Below are 18,641 nucleotides of genomic sequence, written 5' to 3'. Positions count from 1 at the left end.
ATGTCTCTTAATCATGCAGTAACTCTCTCAATATCTCTCAATAATTAGCACCCAGTTTATCCAAAATGCAAAATATTCACACACAGTCATGACCATGTTTACGAGAATGGACTCCACTTCACTGATAGCATTGATATAGTTTGAAAAGGCCCAACACGTTACCTTATATAGACTCTCCGTAGAATTATATATAGCTAACATTCATAACCATAGAATGTTGTTACACTCCAGCACCTCTCTCCCAAGTTCCATCAACAGCAGATCTCGAACTCCCAACATGGCATGGGACATCTTCCTACAACTCGTACAAAAACACCTCTGATTACACTCCGAATGAAAGCAAGTATCACATCTGCTCACTGCAAGCTCCAACTCGAGAATAACTTGACGCGTGCCTGCTCCACGCTAGTCCAAGCCCACACAACTGCATTCTAAAATAGCACAGTTCCGAGATTTTTCCATCTCAGCTCCGTCAACACGTAAACACCCTCTCAGAGAATCGTCACGCACACAACCGGGAAATAAACCGAGTGATCGAAGCACGCTAGTTCCAAATAAATACAGAGAGTATGTTATAAATCAGAGAGTACCCATAATAATGAGAGTTCCTATAAGAATTACCATGTTGTGATGGCTAAATACACACATTTGAAATATACACATTAAATAATAATAACTGATCGTGGATTGTCACGTTACACCCTCCTGGCCTCTTCACATCTGTGTCGTTCCCCCTCAAACAGACTGACAACAACATAGATGGTCCGGCGCCAAATTGTACGGTCTTGAGCAAGCATGTCCCAGTTTTGTGGATTGAGACCTGTCATCTTCACTGTGTGCTTAAGCTGGTCCTGGTAGTGCCTCATGGGAGCTCCATGAGGTCTGGTGACAGAATAAAGTTCACCATAAAGGATTTGGCGTGGAAATCTGGTATCACGCATCCGACAGACATGGCCAATCCATGTAAGCTGATGACCAATGAAGGACGATTCTATGCTCTTGGCATGTGCTTTGTGAAGAACAGCAATGTTGGTGACATGGTCTTCCCTTTTGATCCCAAGGATAGATCGAAGTTTTTGTTGGTGGAAACACTCAAACATTTCAAGTCATGTCGGTAAAGGGTCCAAGTTTCACAACCGTACAGCAATATTGTGATGACAACAGCGTGGTACACCATGAGTTTCATCTTCAAGGTCAGGTCTTTATTCATGAACATCTGGTGTGATAGTCATCCAAATGCAGCATGGGCAGAATCAATTCTCTTCTCCACATCTCGCTCACAGTTAAAGTGCACAGACAGGATACAACCCAAGTATGAAAAGCGGTCTACCTGCTACAGTGGAGTATCTGAGATGGAGATGATGAAATGTGGAAGTGTTGTGCCTGGTGAAGGTTGTGCCAGAACCTTGGTCTTTTGAACATTAATGGTGAGACCAAAATGATCACATGCACTCCTCTTGTAGCAGTTACCTGACTGCTGCAATTCTTCTGGTGTGAATGTAGGTGATGCAAATGATGAAGTACATGGGCGATATGGAGTGGCTCAAATCATAAAGAAGATGAGGGAAAGCCATCTGCACTGATACAGTCACATACTTCAAGCAAAGGAATCAACAGCAGCAAACAGGACTTTTGCACTGCAAGTCAGTGGTGAAGGATCAATAGGAAGACCGAAGCAACACTGGCTTCATACCCTGCACAACCACCTCAGGACTGCAGGCATACATCCTAACCTGGCCCAAATGGCAACATAGAGCCAAAGTAGTGGACTCCAAATCAGAGTGGTATAAACCCTGAAGAAGAAGAAGAAGAAGAAGAAGAAGAAGAAGAAGAAGAAGAAGAAGAAGAAGAAGAAGAAGAAGAAGAAGAAGAAGAAGAAGAATCAGCTTTAGTTTAAAGCCATATGCAAAAATTTTCAGAGTGTAAATGTCAACCATTCTTTTTAATGCTATGAAAAAACCACACGTTAAAACTACCTAACATTATTTAGTTGTCCGGCTCTATGGCTAAATGGTTAGCATGCTGGTCTTTGGTCACAGGGGTCACGAGTTTGATTCCCAGCAGGGTCGGGAATTTTATCCATCATTAGTTAATTTTGCTGGGACGGGGGCTGGGTGTCTGTGTCTTCATCAACATTTCATCCTCATCACGATGCGCAGGTCGCCTACGGGAGTCAAATCAAAAGATCTGCACCTGGCGAGCCGAACATGTCCTTGGACATTCTCGGCACTAAAATCCATATGCCATTTGATTTAATTTTCATTATTTAGTTGAATATTATTTTACAAAATGGACTGTCTTTCTTTTGTTTATCTTTGTGGGGTTGGGGCAAGACCGACTCCAATCCTCAGACCATAATATAAAAAAAAACATGGTGGCCAAAGTAGCCGGATTGCCGAGATTGGCAAACATGAAAATATCACATACAATGGCGGTAATTTAACACAATAAATGTAACATCAAATGGAAAATAACGTTTTTCACGTAAGAAAATGCTTCGTCAACAAGTACATACCACATATAATCAACTAGAATCATATAGGCCTATATTCTACTAGAAAAGAGAACAAGCTGATTATTTAGAAATGTCATTTTGTCAAATAACGTTTTCTTTTATATTTCACTTTGCTGGAGAGATGAAAATACATGATAAAACTGTCAAAATTATATTTATAACATAATTTTGAATGTTTCCCTATGAGAATCAACATCTATATCATCTAATGGCCAGGCAGGCATCAATTTTTGGTAATGAGACAAAGTCTCTCATAGTGCCCTAGCACTACCAGTGGCTCCAAATAGCCTACGCAGTGGCCTCCATGGTGTGCACTAGCCATGCGTCTTGATGGGTGTGCTATTTACCAACTGATGAGCCCAACTTAGCACACTGGGGCGAAACGCTGGCAACTAGGAATGAGTTCGCTGGAAAATTTATAATGTCCAATAACGGACCATTTATATCAGTATCCAGTACTCGGTAGATAATGGGTTTGAACCCCACTGTCGGCAGCCCTGAAAATGGTTTTCCATTGTTTCTCATTTTCACACCAGGAAAATGCTGGGGCTGTACCTTAATTAAGGTCACGGTTGCTTCCTTCCCATTCCTAGCCTCTTCCTGTCCCAACGTCGCCGTAAGACCTGTCTGTGTCGGTGCAACGTAAAGCAACTTGAAGAAAAAAGAATGGACATATTAAACAAACAAAATTACATTAAGGCTTTCATAACTTCAATTGATCAATACAGAAAGAATGGAGAAACTAAAGATTTCTCATTTTAATGCATAAGAACAATAATTAGAATTGTATTTTACTTACCACATCATCAAGCTCCAAACCAAATTCAAAACATAGATCAGCAAACTCTTGATCAGCTGAAAAGAAGATCAAAGCACAGGATTACAAGACAATATACTGATTACACACTGGAAACGAATACTGCCACTGAAATGCTGTGATAACATATATAGGCCTATGTCATGCCAAATGTCTTTACCCACTGTCGAGTCACAACCATCAAGCTGAAATTAATAAATTATTAAACTGTGAAGACAAGTAAGCAGCTTACTGTTAGTGAAATGAGGTCTATTATTTACAGCTTTTAGAATATAGCATATCAGTGTATGAAGGAAAAAGCCACAGTGATTCACCTGTAAAGAAGGATAGAATAATATATGATACAGATTCGCACACAGAGCAAAAAATGCACCTACCTTCTGTCATCCACTCCAAAAACATGGCTGGTTCTCCAACAAGTTTAACACACACTTCAGTGTGAATGAACACACTTTGCTAATTAAAGTAGGCTATCCTACATTTGAATCATTTTACAAAAATAGCAAACTTCATCATTTTTGTTTCTACTCCCGAACAGTAACTCCATAACTTTGATGGATATCAACTTGTACTTTTCTTTATTGTTGTGAAGTATAGGGTCATAGTTTTCATGCTTCTATTCAAGTATATAATTTTGTTTCCATTCAAACAGTAGGGTCTTTGATGAAATCATCTGCTGAACTAGCTAGGACAGTGATATCAGAGAACCTTTTAGAGCTATTCACTATGAACATCTTCTTCAATCTCACTGCCTTCCATTGTTGCCTCCCTCACTGCTCCTTGCCTCTTCAGGACCAGGAACGTTATTCTTGGATTGTACCCCAACTTCCCAATATCCTGGATATACCCATGCAATGTCATGAAGGAAAATCAGCATGATCACCCTAGGAGTTTTAAATCTATTGTGCCCTTTTCAAGGCAACAACTGCGGTGACTTCTTCTGTGCGCCGGCTGCTCCTGTAATAAATGACATTTAAATGATACTCACCGCTGCATGTAGACTCTTCTTCCTCAGTCGCGGACCGTCCACTGCTATCCCCGAAGATAGGCCACCCGTCGATCAGGGAGTGAGGAAATGAAAAGTAGGGGTAAACTAACTATAAATGACGGTACCCAAAGACTGAATTAAAATTTAAATAACAAACTGATTTATTGAATAAAGGTGCAAAGTGCCAAAAATGTAAGTAAACTAAACTGGTGAAAAATGTAGACAAAGTGAAATAAATGAGACTAATGTCTGCCTACTAAAACTGATTGTAAGTCGATCAAAATTTAAAATATTCCAGACTATGTTGACACTGTCTTCAAGTCGATGACGTGAATAAATTTAAAACTCTGGTCAGAAAATACCATCTCATTGAAAATATGAACTGTATTACGTAGAAAGTGTCTCTCAAAATAAATTAAAGTAGTTGAATCATTAATTAAGTAATTAGTTACGTCATCAAATCAACACTGACTCAGAGGAGTTTATCAAATCTTTAAAACATGTGGCTATGTCGGGAAACACCCAGCTTTAAAATAATCGTGGATTGCGCTAACCATGTGTAACAAGTATGGAATACTTCAAAGAAAAACAGCCATGAACATCACACTTCATTTACCACGTAACCACTGCCATATTCAAACACCTGCTCATGGTTAAAAAGGAAATTACTGAACATGAACCTGAGTGTTACAACCACTCATCTAATTATTAAACTTCACTTGCATGACTGTGATAGCCTGGACTTCTTAAAAATAATCCAAATGATTAGGCCAGGTGCCTCATGTTTACATTTCAAATGAAAGCGATCCTTGTATATTAAAATTTTTACTGAATTTGCCGCTGACTGCATTTCATTATGAACTCATATTTGTGGTACCACCACTAGATGGAGGCAGATGCCATCTTATTTACCTCATTCATTGCGGCAGTTTTTTTTTATATACAATTGGTTTATTAAAGATCGCTTCATTTCCTAAATAAAATGTAGTGGATTTTTAAAGGTTTGGTAATTACTGAATGCCTGGTATGAGCATACCACTACTATGGTTTTGACTGTGACCTAATCGATGATCCGTTATCCTAACACATAAAATCTTATTTACATAATTAAATCTGTTAATGGAGAAACACTGCTCCAACAAAAGAAAACACGGAGATCAAAACTAGCCTAACTACACCTATCTATTTACATCAAATCAAATGCAAATAATTCACGTATAATCCCACAAATAAACGGTAATAAAAGGTACACTCAGAAAGAATAACAAATAAACAAAACTAGATCCCAACATCGCTGCCTATTGAAAATTAATAAGGATGAAATGCGCAAAATGTCGGAGTCTACAAAAAATTTACCCCGCTGCGAGTAGCAAAAATATTGTGAATTTGACGGCAATCTCTAACCTCAGATGACAAATGTCTGGCCATGATACTATTTAACCTTTATGGGCAATAATTACTGTTATTCCATGTCATCCATGACACTACATGACTATCAAAAAAAAAAAACACATTGACTCGTCGCTCTGCTCACATGTACTACGGCTAGCATATTTGCCGAGCATCTACTTCCCTGGAATTATTTGAAACAAAATACAGGCTTCTGCCTACAATCATAACCCATGTCGTAACGTATTTAACACTCTTGGTTAAATTATTCATCTCTCAATTCTATTTACTCAACATTAATCTCGACGTAGTACCTCATAATACAGCCTCGCTCGTATCCGGCGGGCGAAATATCTGTCGTGCACATTTCTATTTCTTACGAGAGTTCATGACATGGTCCAAATATCACATTTCATTATCAACGTAGATCATCAGGGATATTATTCATTTAGCTCGATCTCCAGATTATTCTCTGCTTCACATATCACAAAATATCAGAGCTGACTCATCAATGGCTTCCTGGCACTACCTGTTTACTAAAATGACGAGATTGCCTCTCAAAACACAGCTATTGAAAAATGTGTAACCGCAACTACACAGAAATAACTACTCGCGTCTACCAAAACATCGCAAAATACACGGGATAAGAACTACCGGAAACGGTCATCTGAAGGATGATTCCACAACATAAAACAAGCTGAATGCGCAAAATAGCAAAATAAGCATAAAATCAACAAGGCGGCGTCTACAAGATCACAACTTCAACAGAAATATCGCTCAAAACTAAAGTTATAATAACATGATGATTATTATTATTATTATTATGAATCGGCATTACACTCATTGAGATCAGATAAAATAGCATCCTAAATTGTCAAAGTGACATAGTACAGAATAATCCATAACAATACGCAAACACATCTACATAAAGGAAGTGCGCAAATAACCCTAGCTGAAAGTGCAAACATTATTATTATTATTATTATTATTATGGTTATTATTACAATGATTATATTATTATTATGTGAATTATTTACAATCCTATCTAACAGTCTAAGCTACATTTGATCATCGATTAGGCACGGTCCTACATATTTATTTACATTATTTTATTGATGCTCATACCTGGGTGATGGAGGCATGTTGGTTCACCCTCCGGCTCCGTCATGGTGAATTAGAATTCCATCTTGAAGCTGATGTGGTATTCCAAATTTTCACACACGCAAATTTGATACATTTTTATCATGGCGTTACACACGCTTACATTAACATAGACACACGCATCTTCTCGCACTCCAGTGAAGATTAGACGATAGCACTGCATAGACTCCTGTCGTGAAGACGGAAGTTCCTCTCCGCTACCTGCCTGAAAATCACCTGCTGGTCTGCACACCCTCTCTCAGTTTTTGTTTACCTAGTGGCTGGCCGGTTATTCACCTCTTCGGAACATAACAGTTTGCAAGTAACAACTCTCATTATTGTTCCGTATTGAAGATGACGTTAGGCATAGATATCAAGGATAATTAAATAAAAAACCACCTATTCAATACTTTCCACGTTTAATGTGGTTATTATCTACATGATTTTATGTAGACTCATTTGGTCAGGTACATGTTTCACCCATTATTTTGGGCATCTTCAGCCTGTAAACAACCTTTAGGTCAAGGTTTGGGACCTTTTTAACTAATATAAACATACTAATATATACACTATATACAACATATACATTATATACAATATATACAAACATAAGTCAATACAGTAAAGTTTTTTGGTCCTAATCTATTTAATATGGAAAATGTCCAAAACTAAAATGGCTCTTCTTTTCGGTGAAGAGGATTGCAAATCGGGGTTTATGTGACCCCTATATCATATTAAGTACTTGACGTATCGTGTCTGGTGACAGGATGTGTCGTCAACAATAAGAGGAGATTTGAACTGATTGTAGGTTGGTCAAGATTGAAAATATAAATTTAAATTGAATGTGTTTTAACTTGGCAGTTCCCGTTTCATTTTATTTTTAGTTTTGAACATTTTAAGTTAACCAGAACTGCCAAGTTAAAACACATTCAATTTAAATTTATATTTTCAATCTTGACCAACCTACAATCAGTTCAAATCTCCTCTTATTGTTGACGACACATCCTGTCACCAGACACGATACGTCAAGTACTTAATATGATATAGGGGTCACATAAACCCCGATTTGCAATCCTCTTCACCGAAAAGAAGATCCATTTTAGTTTTGGACATTTTCCATATTAAATAGATTAGGACCAAAAAACTTTACTGTATTGACTTATGTTTGTATATATTGTATATAATGTATATGTTGTATATAGTGTATATATTAGTATGTTTATATTAGTTAAAAAGGTCCCAAACCTTGACCTAAAGGTTGTTTACAGGCTGAAGATGCCCAAAATAATGGGTGAAACATGTACCTGACCAAATGAGTCTACATAAAATCATGTAGATAATAACCACATTAAACGTGGAAAGTATTGAATAGGTGGTTTTTTATTTAATTATCCTTGATATCTATGCCTAACATAACAGTTTGCTCAAGGTCTCTACCACTGCGGCCTTCATTAAAGAAAAGTCATTCTCCTCCCTGTCTGCTTTAACTATTCTCTCCCCGAATACATCTCGCTTGCCAAAACAGTTTGTTGTAAGTGGTAAAAGCAAGCTAAAGTACAGTTTCCAATGATGTGGAGAAATTTATGCTGATCGTCCTCCCAAAATGAAGAAATTCAAAGTAAAGTAAAGTTTGTTAAAGTGTTCATTTCTGAAATGTTACTCTCCCAAGTAAAATACATGGCTCACTCGGATGCCAACAAGTGTCTCTGATCGCTTTCTTGCCAGACAAAAGTGAAGTTCAAAGCTGACTAACTGAATTAGCTGACACACTCTAAGTACACTGAAGATTCAACTAACCCACGAACACAGGATACACAGTGAAACACACAGCCACTGTCACACTGTCACCACACTGTCACTGAAGATTCAGCACCCTGCTCGCTGGTTTTTGTAATGAGTTCTCCCCCCCACCTTGAAAATAGTTCTGTGGAAGGGATGTGGCGTAGTGATCTAGCCGTTGGGAGCGCTTTATCATACATCCGTAGGTTAAAGTTTCAAAATTTATGTACAAAATCTTCCTAATTTCGGTCTGACTTACTTGTTGTATTGCGCCGTGGGAAACGATCACAGGATAATCCACACGACGGCGCGCGTCACCGGCGTTATTTTCTTCCAGCGAATGGCTCCTTCCCGCCATGACAGTTCATTTCCTGGGCGATACTACTATTCCATGTGAAGTTAAAATTTTATTAATTAGCCAATAATTAACCACACCTTCGCACTGAAAAAATTTTCAAATATTATTAAGAAGTCAGGACACTGTTTTTCACCACTACACCGGGCTTCAGATAGCGAAATACTGACTGTAGATTCCCGCTATGACAGGACATTCAAATTTGGAATTTTGTGATTGGCTGAGACTTTCGCGCTCTTCGTAGCGTGGATGCTTCCATTTCCTCCCAAGGGTTGGTGGGTGCTATCGTCTCATTGTTCTGCTAAGTAGGTCAGGCCTCAACGCGTGATTTTCCCGTGGGAAACAAGTAGAAAGTCGCCACTCCTAGGCGGTACCATAAAATTTATTGGATGCAGTACTCAGGGCGGTTTACAAGTTGCTCGTGCTCTAAGAAGAGTTTCGTGGATTTTCCTTGCCGACAGCCTGGCGCCAGGAAGTTCCTTTGTGACTGCTAGATTCACAGCCTACTGTAGTATCCCAATATGCGAAATATTCAACTTTTAATTTGTAAATTACTTACGTAAATTCGCTTATGGGTGCACTATACTGCCCATAGTGCAAGGCAAGGAACATAATCTTTTGGTACCTTGCTAGGAAGAATACGACCAAGCACGTGGCTGCGCGGTTTGGGCCAAGTAGTTATCAACTTACATTCAGGAGATAGTGGGTTTGAACCCCACTGTCAGCAGCTCTGAAGATGGTTTTCCATGGTTTCCACACCCAGCTGTACCTTAATTAAGATCATGACTCCTTCTCACTCCAAGCCCTTTCCTATTCCATCATTGCCATAAGATGATGTTGATGAAATGTAAAGTAAATTGAAAAGAAAAAAAAAGAAGTGATGGTTTCACCTAACCCAAAGTGCACCTATATCCATAAAAGTGACAGATTCAGTTCTTTTTTAAGTGATCAAATTTAACAGGAGAAAGAAAATACTTTACTTAAGGCCATGGCTCCTTCCTTCCCACCCCGAGCCCTTTCCTATTCCATCATTGGCATCAGACCTATGTTGATGAAATGTAAAGTAAATTGAAAAAAAAAAAAAAAAAAAGAGAGAAAAGTGATAGTTTCACCTAACCCACAAAGTGCCCCTATATCCATAAAAGTGATGGCTTCAGTTCTTTTTTTAAGTGACCAATGTTGATGAAATGTAAAGTAAATTGAAAAAAAAAAAAAAAAAAAGAGAGAGAAAAGTGATAGTTTCACCTAACCCACAAAGTGCCCTTATATCCATAAAAGTGATGGCTTCAGTTCTTTTTTTAAGTGACCAAATATAACAGGAGAAAGAATATACATTTAGAAGAACCAGAGGAAGTACAATCCAAAACACTCAAAAAGTACCAGCAAAATCTTACTAAAAATACCCATGGTTTACCACACAAAGCTGGCAAATGTTTAAAAATAAATCAACTGTCAGAAGTTGAAAAATCTAGCCAATGAGGTGATAAGTAACAAATTTAAAAACAAGCCAATTAGCATTGTTGTCCTTTGTTCCATTCAAATGGTAGGGTCTTTGATGAAACCATCTGCTGAACTAGCTAGGACAGTGATATCAGAGCACCTTGTAGAGCTATCCACTGTTCAGCTACGAACCTCTTCTTCAATCTCACTGCTGCTTACCTCTTCAGGATAATCAATTAATGCAATGGCGGGTGGTCAATGGTGCATGTTTCAAGATTTGTCACATATTGAGCTACCCAATGAATCAGGAACCCTACCAGTAAATACTAGTAATTTTGTTAGTAGCAGTAACCTAATTGTCATTAATGCTAATGTCACATATAGTAACATGAATGAAGGTCTCTGGGTGACCTAAAGGAACTCTAAACCTAAGCAGAAAAATGCTCACTTATTTTAACAGCCTTGTCTGACATCTATACTAATATTATAAAGAGGAAAAATTTGTTTGTTTGTTTGTTTGTTTGTTTGTTTGTAACGAATAGACTCAAAAACTACTGAACCGATTTTAAAAATTTCTTCACCTATAGAAAGCTACATTGCGAGTGAATAACATGGGCTGTATTTTATTTTCAAAACAATTCGAAGCGGGGGGGGGGGGCACGGGGGGGGATATAAAAATAAAAGGCTAATATAGGCAAAATATCGAATTTGTCGTATAAGGACGAGACAAAGCTCAATTTAATCCTCTTGACGCAAAGAACAAAACTCGGTAAGCCCTACGGGCCCGAAAACCATGTTTTAAGGCCCTGAAACCAACCGTTACAGAGATATTGGCACCACTCTACCCCTGCTCTAGGAATCGGATAAAGTAATGAACTGCCATAACCATGGCAACGCCTACTCCAGGATTCTGTATGTATGTTCAGTCCATCAGTGATTCCGCTGGTGGGATCCTCAACAGCTCTGCCATCAACTGTCATAGATGGCCTAGGCATCACTGAAGAGGCGTACTAGGGAAATGAGGAGTGAAGTAGTTTCCCGTTGCTTTCCTCACCGAGCCAGAGTTGCTATTACATATCAGTCTGCCAAGCCCACTGAAATGCATACACCAACCGACCCTATGAGCAACATTTTCACACCATTCATATTGTCAAAGCCAAGGATAAGACAGAGACAGATCTATGAAAGTAACAAAATTGCTCTAGCCTATACCAAAAGACATAGTGCACTGTAAACACTAGGTCCTGCCAGCAAAGGCATTCCAGGATTCTACAGCAGCGAAATTATCTACAATAAATCACAAAAACTTAACATGTTACAGGCATGAAAACTGATATTTGGAATCCTCTTTAAAAATAAAAGAACACAAATACTTGTTTTCAGAAAATCCGCTTAAGGGGGGAAGGGGGGGGGGGTTAAAGAAAGTGAGGAAGGAGTTGAATTATTTATATGAGAATATATATATCTCAAAAAAGAAGATGTTACAGACTTTAAAATTTGTACTTGGAATCTCCTTTAAAAATGAACACACACTTTTTGGAAAATCCACTTATGGGGTTGAAAAGAATAAAAAGCGGCTGAATTTAAAAAAAATGAGAATCTTCTCCTTCTATCGCTTTACCCACACCTGTGAGGTTGCAGGTGCGAACTGTGTCGCACATGTGGATTAAACCCTGTTTTCCGGCTGGATGCCCTTCCTGACTGCAACCGTATGTGTAGGGATATAATTTATACTCCTATACTAATATTATAAAGAGGAAAAACGTGTATATTTGTTTGTAACGGATAGACTCAAACACTACTGAACCGATTTTAAAAATTAGTTCACCTGTAGAAAGCTACATTGCCAGTGAGTAATATGGGCTGTATTTTATTTTGAAAACAATTTGAGGAGGGGGGCGACGAGGGGAAATATAAAAATATTAAAATAATAGGCTAATATAGGAGAAATCGAATTTGTCGTACAAGGACGAGACAAAGTTCAATTTAAGCCCCTTGATGCAAAGAACAAAACTCGGTAAACACTTCGGGTTCGAAAACCATGTTTGAAGGCCCTAAAACCAACAGTTATGGAGATATTGGAACCACACTACCCCTGCTCTAGGAATCGGATAAAGAAACGAACGGCCATAACCATGGCAACGTCAGCTCCAGGATTCTACAGCAGCGAGATTATGCATGTATGTTTGGGCAAAGCTGCCAACCAAAATTGATACACATATGACTTACTATCTGCAAAAAATAAACTGTTGTGCAAGACGCTCATAGCACTCCTTTGGGCGGGGATGAAAAGAGAGTGAAGTATAAAAATAATAGCCCCGGAGATCTCCGTAGTACAGCGACCAGCGGTTGCCGACGGGCCTCCGTTTTTATGTACTGGCTTAGGCTTCAGCATTTTGCGGAGTCTGTTACCTATAGTTTAAACAATTTTCTATCAAATCATGGAGTAGTAGGATCACTGATGTTATTAGTGCCGATATTTTGGTTCATTTTTACGATCATTGTAACCATGAAACCTATATACTGTACACAATTGTCAAGATGGTGCGCCCATGACTTGAAAAAATTTCTCAACATTTATACTCAGATTCATTATATGATGTGCGACATGAGTGACAAGCCCTGAGAATTATAATTCTCGATAATTATAGTAGTTTCTTTTATGCATCGTATATTACCTTTATCATTTGTAATAGTTATGAAATGTCGGATCAAACAAATACATTCAATAATATTTATATTTGCGGTACTATCTGGCGAAAGTATACTTACACTAAACCTGCAGCTTTGTGAAGGGAGCAGGTATGTCTAGGTGGGAATGAAGGAAAACTTGGTAGCAAAAGATCTGAGAGGTCGACGCTAATTAGGAACTAATATTTAGAGGCCTCCATGAAGAAAAGAAGAAGAAGATACACTATAATTCCAAACATGACAAATAATTTCTACGTACTTAAGTAAATACACCAGTGATATAAATATCTAATGAAGTCAGTCACACGATAGTATGAGTAACTAAAGCCAGTTTCTGATAACCCGTACGAAGAACGGGTACTTCCGCTAGTTAGTCATAATACCCTAGTGACATCATCACCGACTTCTCATCAAGGACTCCCTGTGGGTGGGGGCAGTAGAATAACACAGTATCCCCTACCTGTCGTAAGAGACAGATAAAAGGGGGACCAGGGATCTCAATTTGGAAGTGAGGTTAGCATCTATGATTCACCTAACCGAGTCTGGCATTGCTTCCACTTGCTTGTGTCAGGCGCCTCGCTTTCATCTTTCTTGTCCAACCTGGCGTGGTCGACTCTTGTTCTTTTCCAACCCCAATGATATTAGCTTTGCGAGACCTAGGGAGTCTTTCATTTTCATGCCATTCGTAGCTCTTGCCTTTCTTTGGCCAATACTTTCATTTTTCAAAGTGTTGGACCCCTTCCATGATTTCCCTCTTCTTCATGTCCTCGCAAAACATTGGCAATCAATAGCATGATCTGCTCAGGTTGCCGATCCACGATGTTCTACGTCGTCCCCGACCACGTTTACCAATCATTTTCCCTTGGAATATTACTTGTAGGTGGTATTTACTGTTCTGCATTTCAAAACACTTGCAATCTCTTGCACGTAGTCTCAGTTAGTATCCATGCCTTAATGCCATACAGTAGGATGCTAAAAATGTAACACCAGAGTAGTCATGTCTGTAGTGTAATGGAAAGGAAAGCCCAAGTTCCCAATGAGGAACTTAAGATTTTTTACCCCACGAATAACAGCATTTAAAAAAATTAGATGTAATACTTTTCAGGCGTTTGCTCTATAACCCAGCGTTTCGTCTTAGGTCTGACACTAGACTCATCAGAGTGGAATGTGTCAGGCCCTACCCACTCCTTGAGTCTTTCCGCAAAGAGTTTCTTGAAAAATCTTTTTTTTTTTTTTTTGAATAGATGTTGAAAAGCACTGGTGAAAGAATGAAGTATTGGCGAACTCCTTTCATAACTGATACTTCTTCTGGGACACAACCATCAACTCTTATACCAGTACTCTGGTTCTAACAGAGAATACCAATAATACAGATGTCCCATCTATCAAGCCCTAATTCTCGAAGAATGTTCACGAGTTTGTTATGGCAGACGGAATCGAAAGTTTTTTCACTAGAAACAAGCAAAAACATCAACATTAACATCCTTGAGAGATAAGAATTTTGTTTGTATACTTAATTTATTGCATCCTGGCACTATTGGATTAATACCTACAGAGTGAATAATGCCTCTCTAGTTCCAAAGCCAATTCTGAAGCCAAACTGTGAGATTCCAATATTTTCCTCATATTTATGATAAATTTCCAAATGCAAGATCTTTAGGAATATTTTCAGAACATGGGTCATCAAACTAATTGTTCTAAATTCATTGCAATATTTTGCATTCACTTTCTTAGACAACATTACAAAAGTTGAGTTGCCAGTCGCGAGGAATGGATCCACTTTGGTGAATACCATTGAATAGGTCAACCAATAATGAATAGAAAGGACCTGGAGCCTTCCCATTCTTAGCTGTTCTTACGATATAATCCACTTCTGCATGTGTGATATCCACACTGTCATCTGCCCAAACACCATAGTCTGCATTTCTGTGGTCCATGAAGAGATTTTCTACATATTCCTTCTTTCTGTGCTCAATAACATATCACCATTCTTGTTAAGGACTGACACTTATTTCATTTTCTTGTACATGTGGAAAAGATTATGTTTTGAATTCGATAATTCTATTTCGTTGCATTCCTCAAAGTTTTGTTCTTCTTTTGCAATCCTTATTTTATTTTTATTTTTTGTATTAACTTCTAACTTGTAATTTACAGGATCTTTGTTCTTAAAAGACCTTCTCTGGTTCATCAGCTTCAAAATTAGTGTTAATAGCGGATGGTTGCCCAATTGCACTTCCTCTTAAAACAATAATCACCACCAGTACTCTCATCAAGGCAGCCATGATTCTTATCTCAGCCGATGAATGTAGAAATTAAAAAATGAAAAGTCATGTTCCAATGGTTTAGATTCCATGTACACAAAACACATTTGCAAGACTATAATCCTTTCACCGCATCACTCAGTTCCTTATGGCCACAATGTTAAGCTCCTTAAAACACCAATATTTATGATTAGTTCCTTGGAATGACCTCTCTATGGTCTGAAAATGCACTAATTTTCTTATATCTTATTTTCAACCACAGATTACATTCCTTTTCCATTATGCCTGCATCAACTTTCCTGATATTTTGATTCATTCATTCAATCAAAAGGCATTACATTTGAATCTTATGGTAATACTACTATACTACAAATCCATTTTCTCATTACTTTTCCAGTATTTTACAGCATTTCTGGATTCTCTATGTCCCTCTCATCTATTTACCATTTGCTCCACTACCTCAACCAAACTGTGATTATTATTTCCGCCCTCGTTCCCATCTCCCTGAATTCTGTGATCCTTTAATACTGAATAGGTTTTGAAAAACTTTCTTCTTCTTCTATTCCTCAACCCTTTGCCCTTGAAAGGTCAAGATGGTGTTTCATGACTTTGTTGTCTTGACTTGCCTTCTCCATGTCTCTCAGTTTGATGCTATTCCCCACAAGGGGCTGCAAATGGTCCACCCATCTGATTGGGTGTCTTCCTTGGCGTCTCTTGCCATGAATATCATCCCCCCTTCCAGAAACGTTTTCAAGGTGCATGTACTTCTGGCAAAGTGTCAGATATCCGAGATCAGCCGGCTGATCTTCTCAAGAAATCTACTCTGGATGCCTAGTTCTTCCAGTTTTGATGTCTGGTACAGTATTCAGTCTAAGAAATGCAGAGAATGTATTTACCTGCTTGAGTGTCCAGATCTCAGTTCCATAGGTGATAATGGAGAATACAAGGGAGTGAGCTAGCTGCAGTTTTGAGTTCTTCGTAACTGTCTGGCTATACCATATCCTACTCAGCTTTGTGGTGGCTGTTCTGACTATAGCTGATTTTGTTGGAATATCCCCCACTGTTGGAAATCATAACGCCCAAGTAGACAAATTTCTAGACCTTCCTTCTATCTGTCAAGTAATTCCTAAGGATAAATATTTCACTTAATTTCTCTTCCTAAGATTATAGGTTGCATTTCACACCTGCTCTCTAACGTAACTTTTGAAAGTTGTCACACAATTCACTTTCATTTATTTGTCCCTATTTCTGTGCGATATGAGATACTTCCTAGAGCCTCTGTAGCTCAGGTGGCAGCACGCCGGCCTGTCACCGCTGGGTTCCCTGGTTCAAATCCTGGTCACTGCTTGTGAGATTTGTGCTGGACAAAGCGGAGGCTGGACAGGTTTTTCTCCAGGTACTCCGGTTTTCCCTGTCATATTTCATTCCAGCAACACTCTCCAATAGCATTTCATTTCATCTGTCAGTCATTAATCATTGCCCCAGAGGAGTGTGACAGGCTTCGGCAGCCGGCGCAATTCCTATCCTCGCCGCTAGATAGGGACTTTGTTCATTCCGATCCTGACCTGGTCGAATGACTGGAAACAGGCTGTGGATTTTCATTTTCATGAAATGCTTCTTCTCTACACTTCTTGTATAGCCACTTTCAAAGATGCCACCTGACAACATTATTCTACTATAATGTCTACTTTTTTTTTTTTTTTGCTAGGGGCTTTACGTCGCACCGACACAGATAGGTCTTATGGCGACGATGGGATAGGAAAGGCCTAGTTGGAAGGAAGCGGCCGTGGCCTTAATTAAGGTACAGCCCCAGCATATGCCTGGTGTGAAAATGGGAAACCACGGAAAACCATCTTCAGGGCTGCCGATAGTGGGATTCGAACCTACTATCTCCCGGATGCTAATGTCTACTTATAAAGAACTGAAATGATTCTGGGCTTATGCCTAAAATATCTGAAAACTGTTTTGGTATTCAATCCTGCAATCTTTAGTATGGAATAAATAAACTAACCAATTATACTACCCAGCCTGACTCACAGTCTCAAACTGTTCCAACAATTAGAAATAGTAACAAGAATATAAATATTAAATTATGTTTGACTCAAACTTATCAGCCAAATAGAAGACACACAACATGGGCAATGCACCAAGTCATTTTCTTACTCAATACTGATCAGAGAATTATGAGTCGATTTAGGTGAAATACCCAACAAGTTTAGACTGATGCTTTCATGGCCTGTAATCGCAGACATGATATTCTTGGACTTTTGCCGTGTCAAGGAAACAAGGTGAAATTCTTTACGTTTCGCAGAGAACTTTACTCTGCATCTTCAGAACAAAATCTTGACTGTTCACGAGGAAGACTTCTCCAATAATGAAGGTTTGAATTCAAGAATGCTTTACAGTTGGTCCAGAGTAAGTGGCATGCTCATTCATCACCAGATGGCTCACTGTATCCTAGCACCAATGGACCGGCATGTTTGGCCAACGTATACCTTGCCACAAGTACAGGTCCATAGGTACTCATCAAGGAACACCAACAAAATATATTCATCTCAAGCAGCCCCAAAAGTCAGCTATAGCTGAGCACGCTGAGCACACCCTATTGTTGAGTTATGATGTTGTGTTCCAAGATGTTCGAGCTCTTACCCACACTAAACAATAAAGGTCTAGGATTATATGGGAAATACCTAAAAATCCTAACAATTTCAACAGGGACATTGGCTATCAATTAAAGTAATACGTGCTTGCGAGCTATTAAGGATTTACGTAGCCCAGGATCATTTCAGTTCTTTAGAAGTAGACATTATAGTAGAATAATTGTCCGCCTCCGTAGCGTAACAGTTAGCTTTATTAGCTGCCATTCTTGGTAGTTCAGGTTCGATTTCCAGTTCTGCCAGAAATTTAAGAATGGCAGGAGGACTGGTATGTGGTTGAAATGGTACATGCAGCTCACCTCCACTGGGGGTGTGCTTGAAAAGAGCTGCAGCACCTCAGGATGAGGACACAAGTTTACTTTATATATTTATTATTCATTAACTAAAGTAGTAAATGAGTCGCAGGATTGTTGAGCGACTAAAGGAGGAACTAGACAATGTTGCGAGATGGACTGCAGACAACAGTATGATGGTAAATGGGATGAAAAGTCAGGCTGTTAAGTTTCACCAAGAGGAAAAATCCTTCATTAGCTGAAGAAGGTCTCAGACTGAAACATGTTCTAATATTATTCATATCTTACTAAGTAATGGATGGACCGGGCGAGTTGG

General features: G+C 38.8%; 1 protein-coding gene across 2 annotated transcripts in view; it reads right to left on the bottom strand.

Annotated features, from left to right (window-relative positions):
- The window catches only part of beta-PheRS (phenylalanine--tRNA ligase beta subunit), a 156,364-nt gene that overhangs the window by 129,916 nt on the left and 7,807 nt on the right, over positions 1–18,641 (bottom strand). For both annotated transcript variants that reach the window (XM_067147399.2, XM_067147401.2), the window contains exon 2: positions 3,315–3,370. In XM_067147399.2, coding sequence (XP_067003500.2) covers positions 3,315–3,370 — 56 coding nt within the window. The remainder of the gene's footprint in view (positions 1–3,314; positions 3,371–18,641) is intronic.

The sequence above is a fragment of the Anabrus simplex genome, chromosome 5 (assembly GCF_040414725.1).
Source record: "Anabrus simplex isolate iqAnaSimp1 chromosome 5, ASM4041472v1, whole genome shotgun sequence".
Classification (NCBI taxonomy): domain Eukaryota; kingdom Metazoa; phylum Arthropoda; class Insecta; order Orthoptera; family Tettigoniidae; genus Anabrus; species Anabrus simplex.
This window is presented reverse-complemented; position numbering and strand designations above follow the sequence as displayed.